The following is a 15689-nucleotide window of genomic DNA, read 5'->3' on the forward strand; positions in this document are numbered from 1 at the left end:
AAAAAAAATGAGGGGAAAAGAAACATGTAGCACATTGTTGTTGTTCTGCCGGTGTTCTGACAATTTGTTGGTAGCATAATCTGATAGGTAGCATTATTTGTCAGAACACCAGCACACCAAAAATCCTCCCCGCCACAGCTGCAACTTCTCACTGACAACATAATGCTCACATCATTCACGGGTTATTAGCAGAGAACACAGAGCAGGACTTGAATTTCAGCGCGGGATTGCTATTAATAATAATAATTCTACTCATTCCCGCAGGTTCCTCGTTTATAACGCGATGAAAGATGACGGAACTTATCATTTGCACGTGCTTTTGAGTTTTGAGAACTCACTCGCACGCTCTCATTTTCTGTGCACCCACAGATCGCGATAAGGAGAGTGACAGATTTTAATAATTGTTAAAGGAGTTTGCAAATGTGATATTGATTTAATACAACAGTTCAATAAACAAGGCCTGATTTTGCTCTATTTCATCAACGAAAATAGTTCCAAATAAAGTAACAGCTCAGCCGTTGTGCATCTCTAAAAGCAAACACAGCAGTTTCATTCAAATGAAAGTGTGTTTTTGAACGAATCTAGTGAGTCAGTGATTCATGATTACCCATTTATAAAGAGTCACTTGCGCCATTCCTGAATGAACAAGCCGTTCAGACGAATCAATTGAATGAATGATTCAGTGACAAAATCATTGACTTCCCGCCACCTGCTGGTGGTTTTAGTTTCATTTTTAGGTATAATTTCAGTTATTTAAATCATTTAATATTTCTGTATTCAAAATTTTATATTTAAAACATTAATCTCCACATGAATTTATGAATTTAATTACCTCTGAGCTTCATTAAACGTCTGAAAAGTACCTACAAGCCACTTTTGTGTTCTTCTGTGCACCCTCTGTAGTACAAATTGATTTTTTATTAATACTAATTTCATATGATTGTTAACTTATTTGTCTTATTCTACTTCTTATTTTTATTTTAATAGACATTTTAAAAAGCTTATAAACATACATTTTGAATGACAGATGAAAAGGATGCCATTGCAAAGGTAAAAAGAAAATACCCCTGTAAGTCACTTTAAGGAGTCACATGTCACCTCGTATTAGGAAGGCTAATTTTTGATTATTGATCAGAAGGTGCTTCTTAATTTTTTTAATTAGGAGGACAAGCGCTCCTGATTACAAGAAGAAAAACACTGAGCACTCTTAAACTGGGTGTGTGACAGGTATGGCTGTGGAATGGGGTTTGGCCGAGTTTTTTTTTTTTGCTTCAACCCCTGACTACTCTACTGCAACAATTATTACAACTTTTGTTTAAAAGAATAATCACACAATATGTTATTTCTTCCATGTTTTAATTTTAATAATAAACCCTTTGTTTGCCAAAAATAAAGAGTTTACTGTGGGAGTACTACACTCAACCAACACCAGGGAAGGCAGTTTTTGTCAGAGCCCTTGTTATTCTTAATTTTGACATTAATTTTCATTTTTACACCTGACATATATATCGGTTATCGGTCTACTTGATCTGTAATAATCGGTATCGGCCTTGAAAAACACATATCGGTCGACCCCTAGTGTAGGCTGATTATTCTAATATATTGAAACAAATGTGCTTTAACCAGTATAAAATGTATGAAAAGTGCTCCGAGTTGCTGCAGAGAGAAAAAAAAAAGCAACAACGAAGACATGTTGCTGGAGATGGGCTCATTGAAAATGCAAACTGATTCTCTGCCAGCAGGAGGCGCTTTGAGAGCGGTAGAACTAGCGGTTTCTCCAGTAACGGCTGTAATCAAATCAGCTCCGCTCATGAACGCTTCTTTATCAGATAAAATTAAAATGCCATCGAAACTTTTCTGAAGACAGTCTTTCCCTTCAGAGATACATTCATATAAAACACCCACGACAAGTTTTGATTTTGAAACGTGCAGTGCTCATGTTTATTCAATGAAGTCAAACGCCACAAATAAATCAATGTATGGGAAACACTGGTAAATGAAGGCTATATCGAAATATCGGAAATGTGTTTAAAAACCATATCACCGTTATTGGAAAAAAATATATCGCGATATATAATGATATCTACGTGACTAATAAACACACGACTACGCCAATATATGGTTTATCTGATTTCATCTTATAATTTGTATTATAATAATGAAATGCTAATCGACATAACCTTTATCACCGCTTAGAATACTATGAAATATGTTGCATACATTATTCTGTGTAAGAAGCCACATCATCTCATCTGACGTTATATGGAGTGAGTTTGGAGTAAAAACATGTTATTAAATGTGGTATTTTCACATGCTTTCAGATGGAGCAGCAGTTTTGCGTACCTTGTCAGTGAACTACGGCTCGGTGTACGAAATGCTGCTCCATCTGAAAGCATGTGCTGGAGATTTACTACTGATCACAGAACCGGCTTTACTGACAAGATGTGCACGACAATCACATTCGAATAACCATCCAGCCCTAATAGTATTACTAGCCTGATAATTATAATAATAATAATAATAATCATCTTGCTATCGTCAAAGAAATCAGCCACAGGCGACAGCTCTACACGATACTATCGTCTCAACCCTACATACCTGCCATTACAATGGTTCAGATAATCACTGCAAAATACAGATACGCAGAATTCAAACCACCATATCATGACATCCTCAGTAGGCTTGCCAATCCTAGCAGCGTTACATGTGATGTGCGCCAGACCTCTTTTCCCCTTTTAACTGGATGTTTTAACAGCAAGGGCAGCAGGAGAAAATGCCAGGAATGTGAATGATATGCAAAGAGCAAGAAGAGCTCTTTATTCTCCATCTCATTCCTTCTTTGCTTTTGACGGTTTTTATTGAAATGGGACCTGTAATGACAGTAATGTAGCTCTTTCGGTCTTTGCCATGCAAAACATTAACAGCTGCTGAGGGAATCCAATTCAAGCAGACCCAATTTACCAGTGCCACTATATTTGTTGCTTCAAGTTTTCAATTTCATATGAGAGTGTGCTTTGGGACTTCTGCAACACTAACTGGAATCTTTGAAAATTAGATTAGGGTAAAAAAAAAAAAGCGAGTTCAGGCAACAAAGAGTGTAATGAGCTCTTGCAATTATATACCTACTCAAACATGCAGGCCTAAGTCACTTCGTACCAAACTGAGCTGTAACGTATAATCCTGGCCATTTCAGCATGTAAACAGAATGAATCAAAAACAATGACAAGATGTTACTGATCCACCATCTTGAAATCTGCATTTCACACATCAAACATCAGAGCTTTTAGTTGCCATGGTGAAAGCATTACTGATCCCCACTGGCACTGAAACGCATTATGACCTCTATTTTACAGACGCACATCCAGTGAACAAACCAAACTCAAGAGTAACAGTACTTCATGCCACACCATCTCCATCCCAGTCATCACAAACTGCCTGTTGGAACTCCACAAACACACAATTATCCTGCATTATTTCAGCCAAAGGTTTGGAGGGGACTCTAGCAACCGTCTGTTTGCAGCTGAACCACACAACTGAGGCAAAAACAGTCCAGTAGTGATTATCCATCACTGCTATAAAAAAGACCTACGCTGAGCACTAACAAGAGCATGTGATTAAGACAAAGAATGAAACAAAGAAATCTAGCATCATCTGCTGTATTCTGGTCTTCACTGTTTGTTTATCAGTATAAAGCTAATTAGAGATATTCACCTAGACTAGATAGATTAATAGAACACAAATGTTGATTGATAGAAGTGTAATTTGTTACCAGCATTTCCCATGCATCTTGAACCCAAAAACAGTCCTGCGAGTCTGTCATTTCAATAGTTTCTTTAGCTTAAGACAGATGGCAAAAAGGAAACATCCCTCTTCGTGGAATTGTGCAAGCTGGTAAAGACAGCCGGCCAATAAAGCTTGGACTAAAAATCACTTTTCTCATTCCCTTGATGGAATTGCCATGATTACCATCACAGTACATTTCCACTACAAGAATGCTGAGTAACAGCTCATCTGAATGGCAGAGAGTTTAAAAGATCAGAAGACGTGAGCTGAATTTCACTAACTTGAGATCACAATGTAGCAGCACATTATTATAAAGCATGATGTGTCATGCCATGTGAAATTAATATTTCTGAGTGAAACTATTAATATAGACACTGCTATTCAAAACCCTGGGGGCTGTAAGATTTGATTTTTTTATAAATTAATAATTTTATTCAGCAAGAATGCATTCAATAGATCAAATGTGACAGTAAAGACATTTATAATTTTACAGATCTTTTAATTTCAAACAAATTGCTTTCTAATGCCCTATTCAAAGAGTTCAGGAAAAAAAAGTATCACGGTTTCCACAAATATATTAAGCAGCACAAATGTTTTCAACATTGATAATAAAGGTTTCCTGAGCACCAAAAATGGCACATTAGAAGGATTTCTAAAGGATCATGTGACTGCTGAATTTAAACTATGCCAACACAGGAATAATGTACATTTTAATATATATTCAAATAAAAAAACTGGTATTTAACCTGCATCATTATCTTTACTATATTTTGATCAAACAAATGCTGACTTTATGAGAATTAAGGCACCTTTACACAGCTGACTGCTCTATGCCTGCTCACAATGCTGCATTAAAGCCAGACTAAATTATGCCTGCTCACACACACCTCAGCTCCCAGTGACAAAGTATACAGTTGTACTTGGAGTGTAAAGGCATTTAAGCCACCTCCAAGCAGCATTACACAGTCTGTGTAAAGACACCTAAATGCCACTTCGGATGCACTTCTGTGCCATCTTTGCAATGTAAATTTGGCATAAGAGACTTTAATGTTACCAGCATTCAAAAAGTCTTAACGTAGATAAATTACGCTGTTCAGTGAATCCAATCTACAACATGCTTGCAATCATCAGCAACCATCCATGACGCCTGTCAAACAACTAGAGGGAGTGTACAGCAAACTTGGCACAATATCTTAAACCATAATGATTAGAGAACGTCCAAAGCACACAAGGTACCACATTTATTCAAAGCATTCACACTTTGATAAGCAACATGCACAAGCTTGCCTTTTCGGCATGTTTACATTTGCATGCAAGATGCTGTTAGTTATGCGGTGAGCAGTCATTAAATTAGTACATTAATTGCTGGCTACATCGTTGGGCTGGAAAGACGGCCACATTTACTGCAGTGATAATCACATCGTGACAGATCATGATCAGAGTCCCAACGATCAGAGAAGTATCGGGTCTGCACGCAAAGAATCAGCTGACCTACATATGAGACCAGCTCGTCCCTAATGACAGCATATTTTATATGCAAACGAGCTAAATAACTGTCAAAAACCTCGGTTATGTTTCATAACCTTGAAGTAAACGAACAAATATGCTGTCCAGGTCGAACCATCATCGTGTTTTGAGAAGTTGTTTGATTATTTTGAAGCTCGTTTGAATACTAAACATGTCAGGTTACTACTTATTGATTATATCCAACTCCAAATATGCTGTCTAGGTTGGAAGTTCACTAGGTTTTGAAACACAGTCCTCATTATCCTTATTCTCAACCGGTATGCTGCAAAAATGACCATTTTAATTATTTAATTTTTCTCTATTTACCCCAACGGAAGTGCACACGGCAAGGTCAGCCTTGAATGTAACATGTACAGATGATAAAATAGAGGTATGTGTTGACACGGGCGTTAGCCAACTGTTGCTAGCTAACATGACATTTGATGAAACGACGTGTTGAATTGCCGACAACATACACCTCTAACGAACCGCAAAAACTACAGACCGGAGCGGGATCATTTCGTATATTTATAGCGATAACGTTCACAGAATACACACCCGTGGTGCCGTCGATATATTCACGACTAAAGGAGAAAAAACAAGCTGAAGTATTTCTCCAACGGCCGCGTCCGCCATTTTGAGACACGGAGAAAAGGAGGCACAAAAATTACAGCTACAACAACACTTCGACCGGCGATTTTTATCTAACATAACCGCAAAGAGAGACACAAATGGGCTGTTCTTACCCTACACAGACAGCACCTGATGTTATTCCTCAGAAGACGCTGGTAAGGAATGAAATCGGTGTTTTTTTAGTGTTGAAAAGGTGGCTGAAGTCTCGGGGTCTGCCTCCTTGCAGCGCCGCATTCGCCTCTACATACAGACTCTACACGGCACTGGAGCGCGCATGGGCTGACTTCAGCGGGCGGAGGCGCTCACGCCCTTCAATCTCACACCCTCCTTTCAAATACTGTGGGCGTTTCTTGAATAAATATTCACCTCAACACCTAGTATTGCAGATGACTTCAAAAACGGACCGTGAAAACTAATTTCTCACATGAGCCACATTAATGGCTTTAATCTGGGTACAATCAGAGCGCATGGCCTCTATTTGAGTCTCAGCTGGAGTCTAAACAACACCCGTGTCATGCTCATGTCAGGTGCACAAACCAGTTTACATTTTTCAGGCTTTGAGTGAACTTTTTAGTCACCTGAAGCAAAATATGTATGTCTACTAGTTGTTATAGTCTTCATCAAGTTTATACACGACATAACTAAAAACGTTAGTGCCTCTAAAACTGTAGACAATGAGTCCATTTGTTAACTCTTTGAAAACAAAGTGTAAATGTTTTGTTTAGACACAGTATAGACAATATTTAAATGAATGTAATCACATGTTGTTTTCTAGTTTCTTTATTCATTTTAATACAAAAGGATAATCGGACCAAAAATAATTAGACTGTTCAGAAGAATTTACATTAAGGTACCACTCATTAAAGAAACCAAAACAGACACACAAAGGGCATGACAAATATTTCATGTCCAAAACAGAAGAATCACAAAAAAATAAAGAACGAAATCCACAGATATACACTTTGTATCCATAGAATACAAAATTATATGTTTGTTCAACACCAGATGACACTGAGACGGAGCACTGTATATTGCTCTATGTATATATTAGAGCAAATGTAACAATGTGCTGCAGACTGAGGGTAACGGGTGTCTTAATTGTGATATTTAAATTACGAGCGTGTTTAAATGGGCAAAAATTACTTGACATTTTTCCCCCCAACGATTTTAAAATTTAAAAATTCAATTTCTTTGTCTTTTCACACAGAAACAATTCACATTTGTGATTAAACTGAAATTTGAAGAATATTATACCGAGGAAGACATTCTTTCAAATTAAAGATTATAATCCAAAAAGTAAAATTAACAAAAATAACTGCTATTTTATTTCTGCATCTTTGTTGTCAATAAAACCCAAACCTTTCTAAAAATACTACACATCTAGATTACATCATATTGGTTTGTCATGCAAGCAGTTATTGAAATCTTGAATTGACATGTTGCTTTGCTACATAACATGAACACAGATTTGGTTATTATTATGAAAATTACCTTTTGTGGTTAAATTTAAAACACTGTTTGAATCCACTGGTTTGTTCACTATGAGATGTGCAACTATGGAAGCTTGAGTACATTCAATTGAGATCATATTTAGCATTCTTAACTGCAGATTGGTTACTTATTTTTTTATATACCAAAGCCCAGGAGAAACCTGAGATTAAGTGCCTGGCTCAAGGACAAACTAGAAACAGGATTTTCTCATTAACCCTTCAGTTCAAAGGTCACGCTTACTCCACATTGAACTTGTGATGCATCTGTTCCAAAACTTAGAACTTTAACCACTAAGCTATCACCATCACCATCACCAAAAATATTTAAGATCCTATTGAACTCCAGATTCAACGTTTTGATTCAAACCTAGTTCATGTATTCTAACGCAATTCATCAAAAATGGAGTTTATGTCCATTATGAGAGTTAATATATTGACTACAGCACATCCATGTGGCACCTAAGGGTACTGAAGTAGATTTTCAATGATTTCTGTCCAACATCCAAGCTTTCGGATTGCAAAATCCATCAATAAATGATTACGCAGATATAAAAGAAATACAGTTGCCCAATCTTTTGACTTATATAAGCTTAAACAGGCTCAAATCTCACACATAATTACATATTATTGTTCATAAATATCAACTACCAGTTACATCGCTTTTTCCCCACCACTTTTCATAGTCAAACCAATTTTTAAAAACTGTAGTTTTTGTTTTATAGGGAAATACAACCAAGCTAGCAGTTTTGTTGCATCCATGTGCATAATCCAAGGTGCACTTAGTTCCAGCATATTGCTTCATACAGTTTGAGCACAACATTTGCAGGACACACACACACACAGTACAGCATGTACACAAGCAAACACATCATCCTTGATCTTTTTTTTTTTTTGGTAAGTTGCAGCGAAGCAGCCCATCTTATTCCTCTTTTGGTGGTCCTATATGAGACCACACAAAAACCCGGCACTGGAAAGTGCAAAAAATACCTCTAGGGAGGAACAAAACATGAGTCTCACAGGTTCCTGAACCTTGTGCTAAAATATTCTAGAGAAAATACTGATCAGATCTTGAAAACCACAATATTAGTAGCACTTTTTCACCATCATCATCTTAACAGGTTGCACGAGTCCATCTGTTATCAATGATGTATGTATAAAAATATCATCATGATATTATTCTGTTGCAGCAGCTCTGGAGGAATCCTCTGAATCAATTTCTGCGCCAGCATGGACAACCATAAAGAGACATACATACATTAACATGCACACATACACACTTTTAAAGTGAAAAAGAGTTAACACAACAGTCTAATTCAAGATGGACATTTTAAATCAGTATTTCAATCAAAATGAATCAAGTACCTGTCTAACCCCAATGACAAAGCTTTATACAGCTTCCCAATGTATTTCTATAAAACAGACATGGCTTAAATTAACGTTTACATGAAAGATCAAATGGCTTCTCATGTTCTTTTACAAAAAGATTCCTTGTTTTACAGACGCCACCGATCTAAAATCATTGGTTGAGAACTCGCATCTGTAAAGTTGCATCGATCCGGTTTTGTCTAAAGGCAGCAGCCAAGGAGAGCACAGAAAAAACGTATGTGACAATACTAACATTCGGTCCTGAGACTAGACCTATAGAGTTTACATTCTTAAGCCCAAGATTCTTGTATGTCTATCTCTGTTGAACTGAACGGTGAACATCTCTCTTCTGGTGCGCGGTGTAGAAATCACCTGAGTTTCAGATAGAGATGTGTGTTTTTAGGATCTCTCTACACACGTGGGTTGGTTTGGGACGGATTGTGGTTATCCTGGGCTCAGATGAGAAGGAAAGAGATGGGGATGGCGGATGGATAAGGCTCTGGTATAAAATGTCATGGTCATCCTTGGTCATCTCCACCCTCATCTGTGCAAACTCACATTCTATCTGCTTCCTCTGGTAGAACTCGAGGGCTCGTGTTGTTGAATTGCACATGTAAAACTGCTTTCATTCTCTTTATAGCTACAAACTACACTCTGTACATTTTTCTGTACTGTCTCCTGTTCCTGGTTCTCCCCACCCCATTATATTCAAAGTGAATTAGTTAGATTAGACAGCGCAGTTCTCAGGTCCACGGGTTCAAACAGATGGCTGCTGCATCGTGTCCTCCTCGTATGGAGAGGGGCTGCATGGATGGAGTTGTTAATCATCCACAGGCAGCTTGTCATCCAGCTCTAACTGACCGGCCTGCTGTTCCTCGATTTTCCCAGAATTCTGCATCAGCTGCCGTCTTTGCACCTCGGCCTTCAGATTCTCCAGGTCCTTTTGGCTGTGTGAAGAATCAATAGTGTGAATTTAGTTTTTACAACTTACAGTCGGAATTATATCATGATATACATACATATCTCTCTGAATTATAAGAATTCCTGACAAAATATTTGTTCACCAAGCAGTTAAAAAAAAAAAAATATATATATAAATGGTATATATTAAGGTTAGGTTACACTTTATTTTAAGGTGTCCTTGTTACAGTGTAATTATACATTTAAGTGCTGAGTAATATTAATTAACTACATGTACTTACTATATGGTTAGGGTTAGGATTAGGGTTATTTACTTGCATGCAATTATGCATAATTAACTGTTATTGTAATAGTAAGTACATGTAACGTGTAACAAGGACACCTTAAAATAAAGTGTTACCTATATTAATATTTAAACTATAATATACTGTTGATGAAAAAAATACCACTGCAAGATATTTATTAAATAAGTTGGAAAATGTGTATGTAGAGAAGAACAGAATTAATAGAATATAGAATAGAATAATAGAATCGAAAAATTATATTATATTATAATACAATATATGTAGGTAATACTTCATTACAAGTATATAAAGTATTAACCACATATATTATTAATAAATCAGGCTTGTATTTATATATAAATATTATTTTGTCTTTAAATTGCAAGAGTTTGTAAGACACATTATAAGCAGAGAAACCTATTTATGCAATGCTATATCTTTGCATATTATACTACATACAACATCTAACCTAATATAATATAATCTATATATATATATATATATATATATATATATAAAAAAAAAATTTATTTTTATTTTTTTTAAGTAGCTAATTCTTCATTATCTAAGCCCAGGTTTTCACATTAATTGCTTAAAAAGGACAGTTAATTCCCATATCGTGTTTTGGTTATACTGGTGAATATTTTATGTTTACACTAATAAAAAATTTTTTTTTTTAAATGGTTGGTTAAAGTTCAAAGGTTTTTGTCAAATAAAATAACATGCCATGCCAATCCTGGTCAAATGAAACATTCAATTGAAGAACTGACATGACTAAATATTTAAGACATATTTAACCAAAAGACAAAAAATATAACTTGGCTGGCTAAAACAAAATGGTGTAAACCTTTGCTCACCTGAGGGGAATAAAGATGATGCCATTGATGATATTAAGCTGTTCCAGAACACTGGCCATGCTTGGTGCTGTAAACTACAGAGACAAACAAAATAAGCAATCAACACACATCCTGGCAAGATCATTTAACAACATTTTCAGAGCAGCTGAGGTGTGACTGACCTTGAGAGGCATTATGCTAGCGTTGGATCCATTCTTGTAGATCTCATTCATGGTTCTCTGTAGAGCCACAGCCTGCTGCGTGAGGTACTTCAGGTACTCTGAGCTCTCCTTCGTCTTCTCATGAGCTTCACCAACCTTAAACACAAGTACATTGTGTTTGCATTAACACTTATTATAATACTATTCTATACGTTAGTGTACTACAACCTCCTTATTAAAATCAGCCTTGTATTTATATATAAAGCCTTTGTATTTGTATATTTCACGGGTAAAATCCAGTCATTTCAATGGGAATATACACAATCAGAAATTTTGTGTGAGGGTGAAACATTCTCCAAAACAGATTTCGCATGGGTTTCAAGTTGGTCACATGAATTCGCCACACTGACCAACAGAAGATTCTCGATTTGAAAGTGACTTCATACATTGTTGCACTATTGACAACAGTAACTTAATGTATCATTAAACATTTTAGCAGGTTCAATCAACATTGAATAGCAAATCCGATATACATGAATGGTTGGTTGTACCTGGTTCTTGTATATGGTATAACCCTCCTTCTCATGCTGCAGGGCAGAGCGGAACTCAGCCTTGCTCTCATATACTCTGGCCACCAGGTGATGACTGCAGAAGAACAGAGATGAATGTTAGTACTTATTTTGACTGCATACGACACCAATGATTTGAACTAGTGTGTAGTCAGGTGTATGTACCTGAGAGCTACTTTCAGGGATCGTGGGCCATGGTATTTGGAATTGATGGCCAGGGCGTTTTCCAGGAACCGCAGAGACAGGTCATACTCCATCACACCATGAAGCACCAGACCAATATTACTCTACGTCAGAGAGAAAGATCACAGTGAGAGGTTGGCTTTGCTCCATAAGCCTCAACTGAAGTGACTACAGGAATTGAATTTCCTCTCGTCAGCCTTTCAGGGTTTAAGTCAACGTGATAGTCAGTGACACTCAGTACACTCTGTTTAGTTCTTTGCAAAACTAAGGATGAGTATAGGTTCTGCACCAAAGGCTTACATCGAGCAGAGCCATTTCTGGATGGTCCTCCCCACACACCACGAGCATGAGGTAGCGAGCGCGGTACAGCAGCTTCAGGGCAGTGGACAGGTGGCCATTGGCAAAGCAGTACAGAGCTAAGTGCATCTGTGGAGAAGATTTACAGTTCACAGAAACTAGTTTGAAGTTCATTTAGTATATTCATTTGTAGTTTATAGTAGAATATTTGTACATTTTCTGAGCAGGCAGCAGAAAATGATGTAGATGCTTACATATTCTTGAATAGTGTTGGGGTGTTCAATACCCAGCACTCTCTCACTCATCAGGACAGCCTTCTGCTGATTGCTCAGAGCCTTGATAAGAGGGGGGAAAATCTTGTGATGAAATAAATGGAAGTAGTATGGAAATTATACAGTGAGGAGGGGGAAAAAAATAGTTCACATGTATGCTGAGGACTTGTTAGCTGATTTTTTTTGCACCCATTTCAAAATAATTTAATTTAGTTGTTTAAATTTTTTGTGGTTTAAATTTTTTAAAATATGGTTTAATGTTTTAGCAACTAGTCTCAAGGATATATTTATTTGATAAAAAAAATACTGTCAAATTTACAGTAAAACCATAATGTAATTTATTCATATGATGAAAAGCTGAATTTTCAGCAGCCATTACTCCAGTCTTCAGTGTCATCATTCTAATCTGCTGATTTGCTACTCAAGAAACATTGCTTGTTATTATCAATGTTGAAAACAGTTGTGCTGCTTAATATTTTTGTGGAAGCTGTGACTTTTTTTTATTTTTTTATTCTTTGAATACAAAATTAGAAAGAGCATTTACTTGAAATAAAAAATAAACTTTTGTAAAATGATGTCTTTAATGTCATATTTGATCTATTGAATGCATTCTTTCTGAATAAAAGCATTAATTTCCTTTTTTTTTTATCTTACAGCCCTCAGTCTATTGAATAGCAGTGTCTACATATATTAATTTCACAACAGAAACATTAATTAATTTCAGTGTCTGGAATGACACATCATGCTTTATAATAATGTGCTACTACACTGTAATTTCAAGTTAGTGATAATCAGCTCACGTCTTCTGATCTTTAAACTCTCTAACATTCAGATGAGCTGTTACTCAGCATTCTTGTAGTGGAAATGTATTGTGATCCGGCAATCATGGCAATTCCTTCAAGGGAATGAGAAAAGTGATTATTAGTCCAAGCTTTACTGGCCGGCTGTCTTGTTCAGCTTAATATTTTTGTGGAAACCTTGATTAATTTTTTTAAGATTTATAGAAAGTTCAAGAGAAGAGCATTTAGAAAAAGGAAATTTGAAAATTAATAAATTTCTGTGCTGTGTCCATGCTGAGCAAAAACGTATTAATTTCTTGAAAAAAACTAAAAGAAAATCTTACTGGCACCAGACTTTTGAACAATAGCATAAATTCGTCAAACCAATAATTTAGCTAAAGCATAAGATCAAAAGGTTTTTAAAATAATTAGAAACAAATTTAGTCATTTGTAACCAAACATTTGACTGTTTTTAGGATGTACCTCAGGATGATCACCCATGATGTAGTTGAGTCGCGCCAGAAGGCGCAAACAGGCACAGATCTCCACATGCATGGCTCCATACACATTGTTGAAGAGGTTCAAGGCCTCGTTGATGAGCTCACAGCCCTCCTTTAGGAAGCCTTTGAACAGAACACACATCAATCAGCATTCCAAAACCATCTTATGGGAAATTTCATTGATAGGGATGTGTTTTAATGTACCTTGCTGAACCTTGGCCTGCCCGCTTTGGAAGAAATGGAAGGCATCAGAGGCTTTGGGGTTGACGTGCTTAACGACGGGGAAGATGTTCAGGATGTCCTCCTCGGTGAAGGCCGGCTTATGGCGACTGTCGAAGTTGTACTCCTTTATCAAGATCTACAGGGGAAGCACAAAGGACAGCCTTGTCGCTACAGGCCTTACGAAGCACCTCAGTGACAAGAAGCGAGATCGATAAGAGCACTACCTGAACGCCCGTCTTGAGTGATATCTCCCTCAGCAGGGTGATCTTCTGCAAGCCGTACTTCTCCACTGCTTGGTCCACACTTTCACTGTGAAACATAAAAGCACAACACCATTAGTCCTTGGACACACCAGGCTAATGAAATGCTTGGAGTTTGTTTGAACTAGTTCCCACCATTGTAGACTGAAGTGATAGTAGCTCTGTGCCTCAGAGTTAATGTTCTTCCACAGCTCACTAGGTGTCAGACTGGCCCATGTTGTGTTGTCCCCTCCACCAGGGACCCGGTTACGTCTCTTACGACTCTTTCTGCGGGACACCAGCTCATCCGCAGGGAGGTGAGCCACGGCATCTGGGAAAGAGCTCAAGAGGCAGTTCAGGAAGTGGCTCACGGCAGCGGATAAAGCAGAGAGCTCCACACCCTGAAAATCACAAGCACAAACATTAACAAAGGTTAATGCCTCTATTAAAACAATCAACAGCTACTAAAAAGCAAAAATTCAAAAGGTATTGCCAATGTTTTCTTTTTGGAAGTGTTTAATGGCTATACAACATCTAAATAATACCATGGTAAATAGATATGGGAATCCTTCATTTCCATAGTAAGGTACACCAGGTTTGGGTCAGTAAGAAAGAAATTCTTTTTTTTTTTTAGCAAGGATGCATTAAATTGATCAAAAGGGACAGTAAATACATTTATAATATTTAAAAAATGTTTAATATTTATTTCAAATGAATGCTGTTCTTTTGAACTTCCCATTCATTAAAGGATCCTGAAAATACTGTTTCAGTTTCCACAAAATATTAAGCAGTACAATGGTTTTAAACATTGATAATAGTAAGAAATGTTTCTTGAGCACCAAATCAGCATATTAGCATTATTTCTGAAGGATCATGTGACACTGAAGACTGGAGTAATTGCTGCTAAAAAATTTGCTTTAAAGCCCCCCTGTAGTCAAACATTTTATCCTTTAAAACTAATCTTTGATCATCAAAATGACATTTAAATGTATTTTGTTGTGAAAATAATTGTCATGCCTTAAAATAGCTTGAATGTAACTCTACACCCTTGCCTCATTTACTGTACGCGGATCTATGAATACGCAAATGGCCATGAGTCAGCGCCTCCTGATCCACTGAACTGTAGTAAATGCGATACAATGCCAATGGCAAGTGGAAATATTGGTTTAATTAAGCCATATGTGTTTGAACCAGAAATAAGCTGGTATGCTCAACGCAAGCAAGGAGACTGATGGCTAACTTCGTGAGGTAACATTATCTGTTTGCGCTGGTTCGTACACGGATAATGACTGATAAAACTGTTTTTACTAGCGGACAACTACAGTGGATACTGTAACATTCGTTAAATTTACTTACTTGACGATGTTGTGTCCTCAAAATGCCTTGAAGACTCAAATGCAGACAAGTTTGTGATTCCAAATCGCGCCCGCGATCATACGCGTGTGACGTGCGGAAGTCAATGCGGGAGAGGTGCATCTGACTCCTTTATTTGACCCTCTAACTCTAACACTTTCCATTCCATTTAAATTCTACTTTATCTATATTTATCTTCTTTTTTATTTAAAAAACAACAACAAAAAACAAACAAACACTAGCTTTCTATTTTTTCTATTCTATCTACTTGTTTTTCTTTGTGTGTGTGTCAATGT

General features: G+C 36.9%; 2 protein-coding genes across 8 annotated transcripts in view; both read right to left on the bottom strand.

The window, feature by feature from the left end:
- Positions 1 to 6238, bottom strand: part of LOC107592620 (lissencephaly-1 homolog A) — a 47564-nt gene extending 41326 nt beyond the window's left edge. The window contains exon 1 of one of the 2 annotated variants that reach the window (XM_016282156.1): positions 6036 to 6238. The gene's annotated coding sequence lies outside the window, so the exon portion shown is untranslated. Of the gene's footprint in view, positions 1 to 5847; positions 5872 to 6035 lie in introns of those variants that run through there. The other variant, XM_016282158.1, reaches the window with a different exon arrangement.
- An 841-nt stretch (positions 6239 to 7079) lies between these two features.
- LOC107592619 (clustered mitochondria protein homolog) overlaps positions 7080 to 15689 on the bottom strand; it is a 29059-nt gene continuing 20449 nt past the window's right edge. For 5 of the 6 annotated variants that reach the window (XM_016282152.1, XM_016282153.1, XM_016282151.1 and 2 more), the window contains 11 exons: positions 14197 to 14441; positions 14026 to 14110; positions 13784 to 13937; positions 13563 to 13702; positions 12283 to 12363; positions 12032 to 12157; positions 11714 to 11835; positions 11531 to 11624; positions 11001 to 11135; positions 10840 to 10913; positions 7080 to 9724 (listed from right to left, as the gene is read on the bottom strand). In XM_016282152.1, the coding sequence (XP_016137638.1) occupies positions 9598 to 9724; positions 10840 to 10913; positions 11001 to 11135; positions 11531 to 11624; positions 11714 to 11835; positions 12032 to 12157; positions 12283 to 12363; positions 13563 to 13702; positions 13784 to 13937; positions 14026 to 14110; positions 14197 to 14441 (1383 nt within the window). In that variant the 3' untranslated portion in view covers positions 7080 to 9597. The remainder of the gene's footprint in view (positions 9725 to 10839; positions 10914 to 11000; positions 11136 to 11530; positions 11625 to 11713; positions 11836 to 12031; positions 12158 to 12282; positions 12364 to 13562; positions 13703 to 13783; positions 13938 to 14025; positions 14111 to 14196; positions 14442 to 15689) is intronic. The other variant, XR_001610004.1, reaches the window with a different exon arrangement.

Source organism: Sinocyclocheilus grahami, unplaced genomic scaffold (genome assembly GCF_001515645.1).
Source record: "Sinocyclocheilus grahami isolate Dianchi unplaced genomic scaffold, SAMN03320097.WGS_v1.1 scaffold155.1, whole genome shotgun sequence".
Taxonomy (NCBI): Eukaryota; Metazoa; Chordata; class Actinopteri; order Cypriniformes; family Cyprinidae; genus Sinocyclocheilus; species Sinocyclocheilus grahami.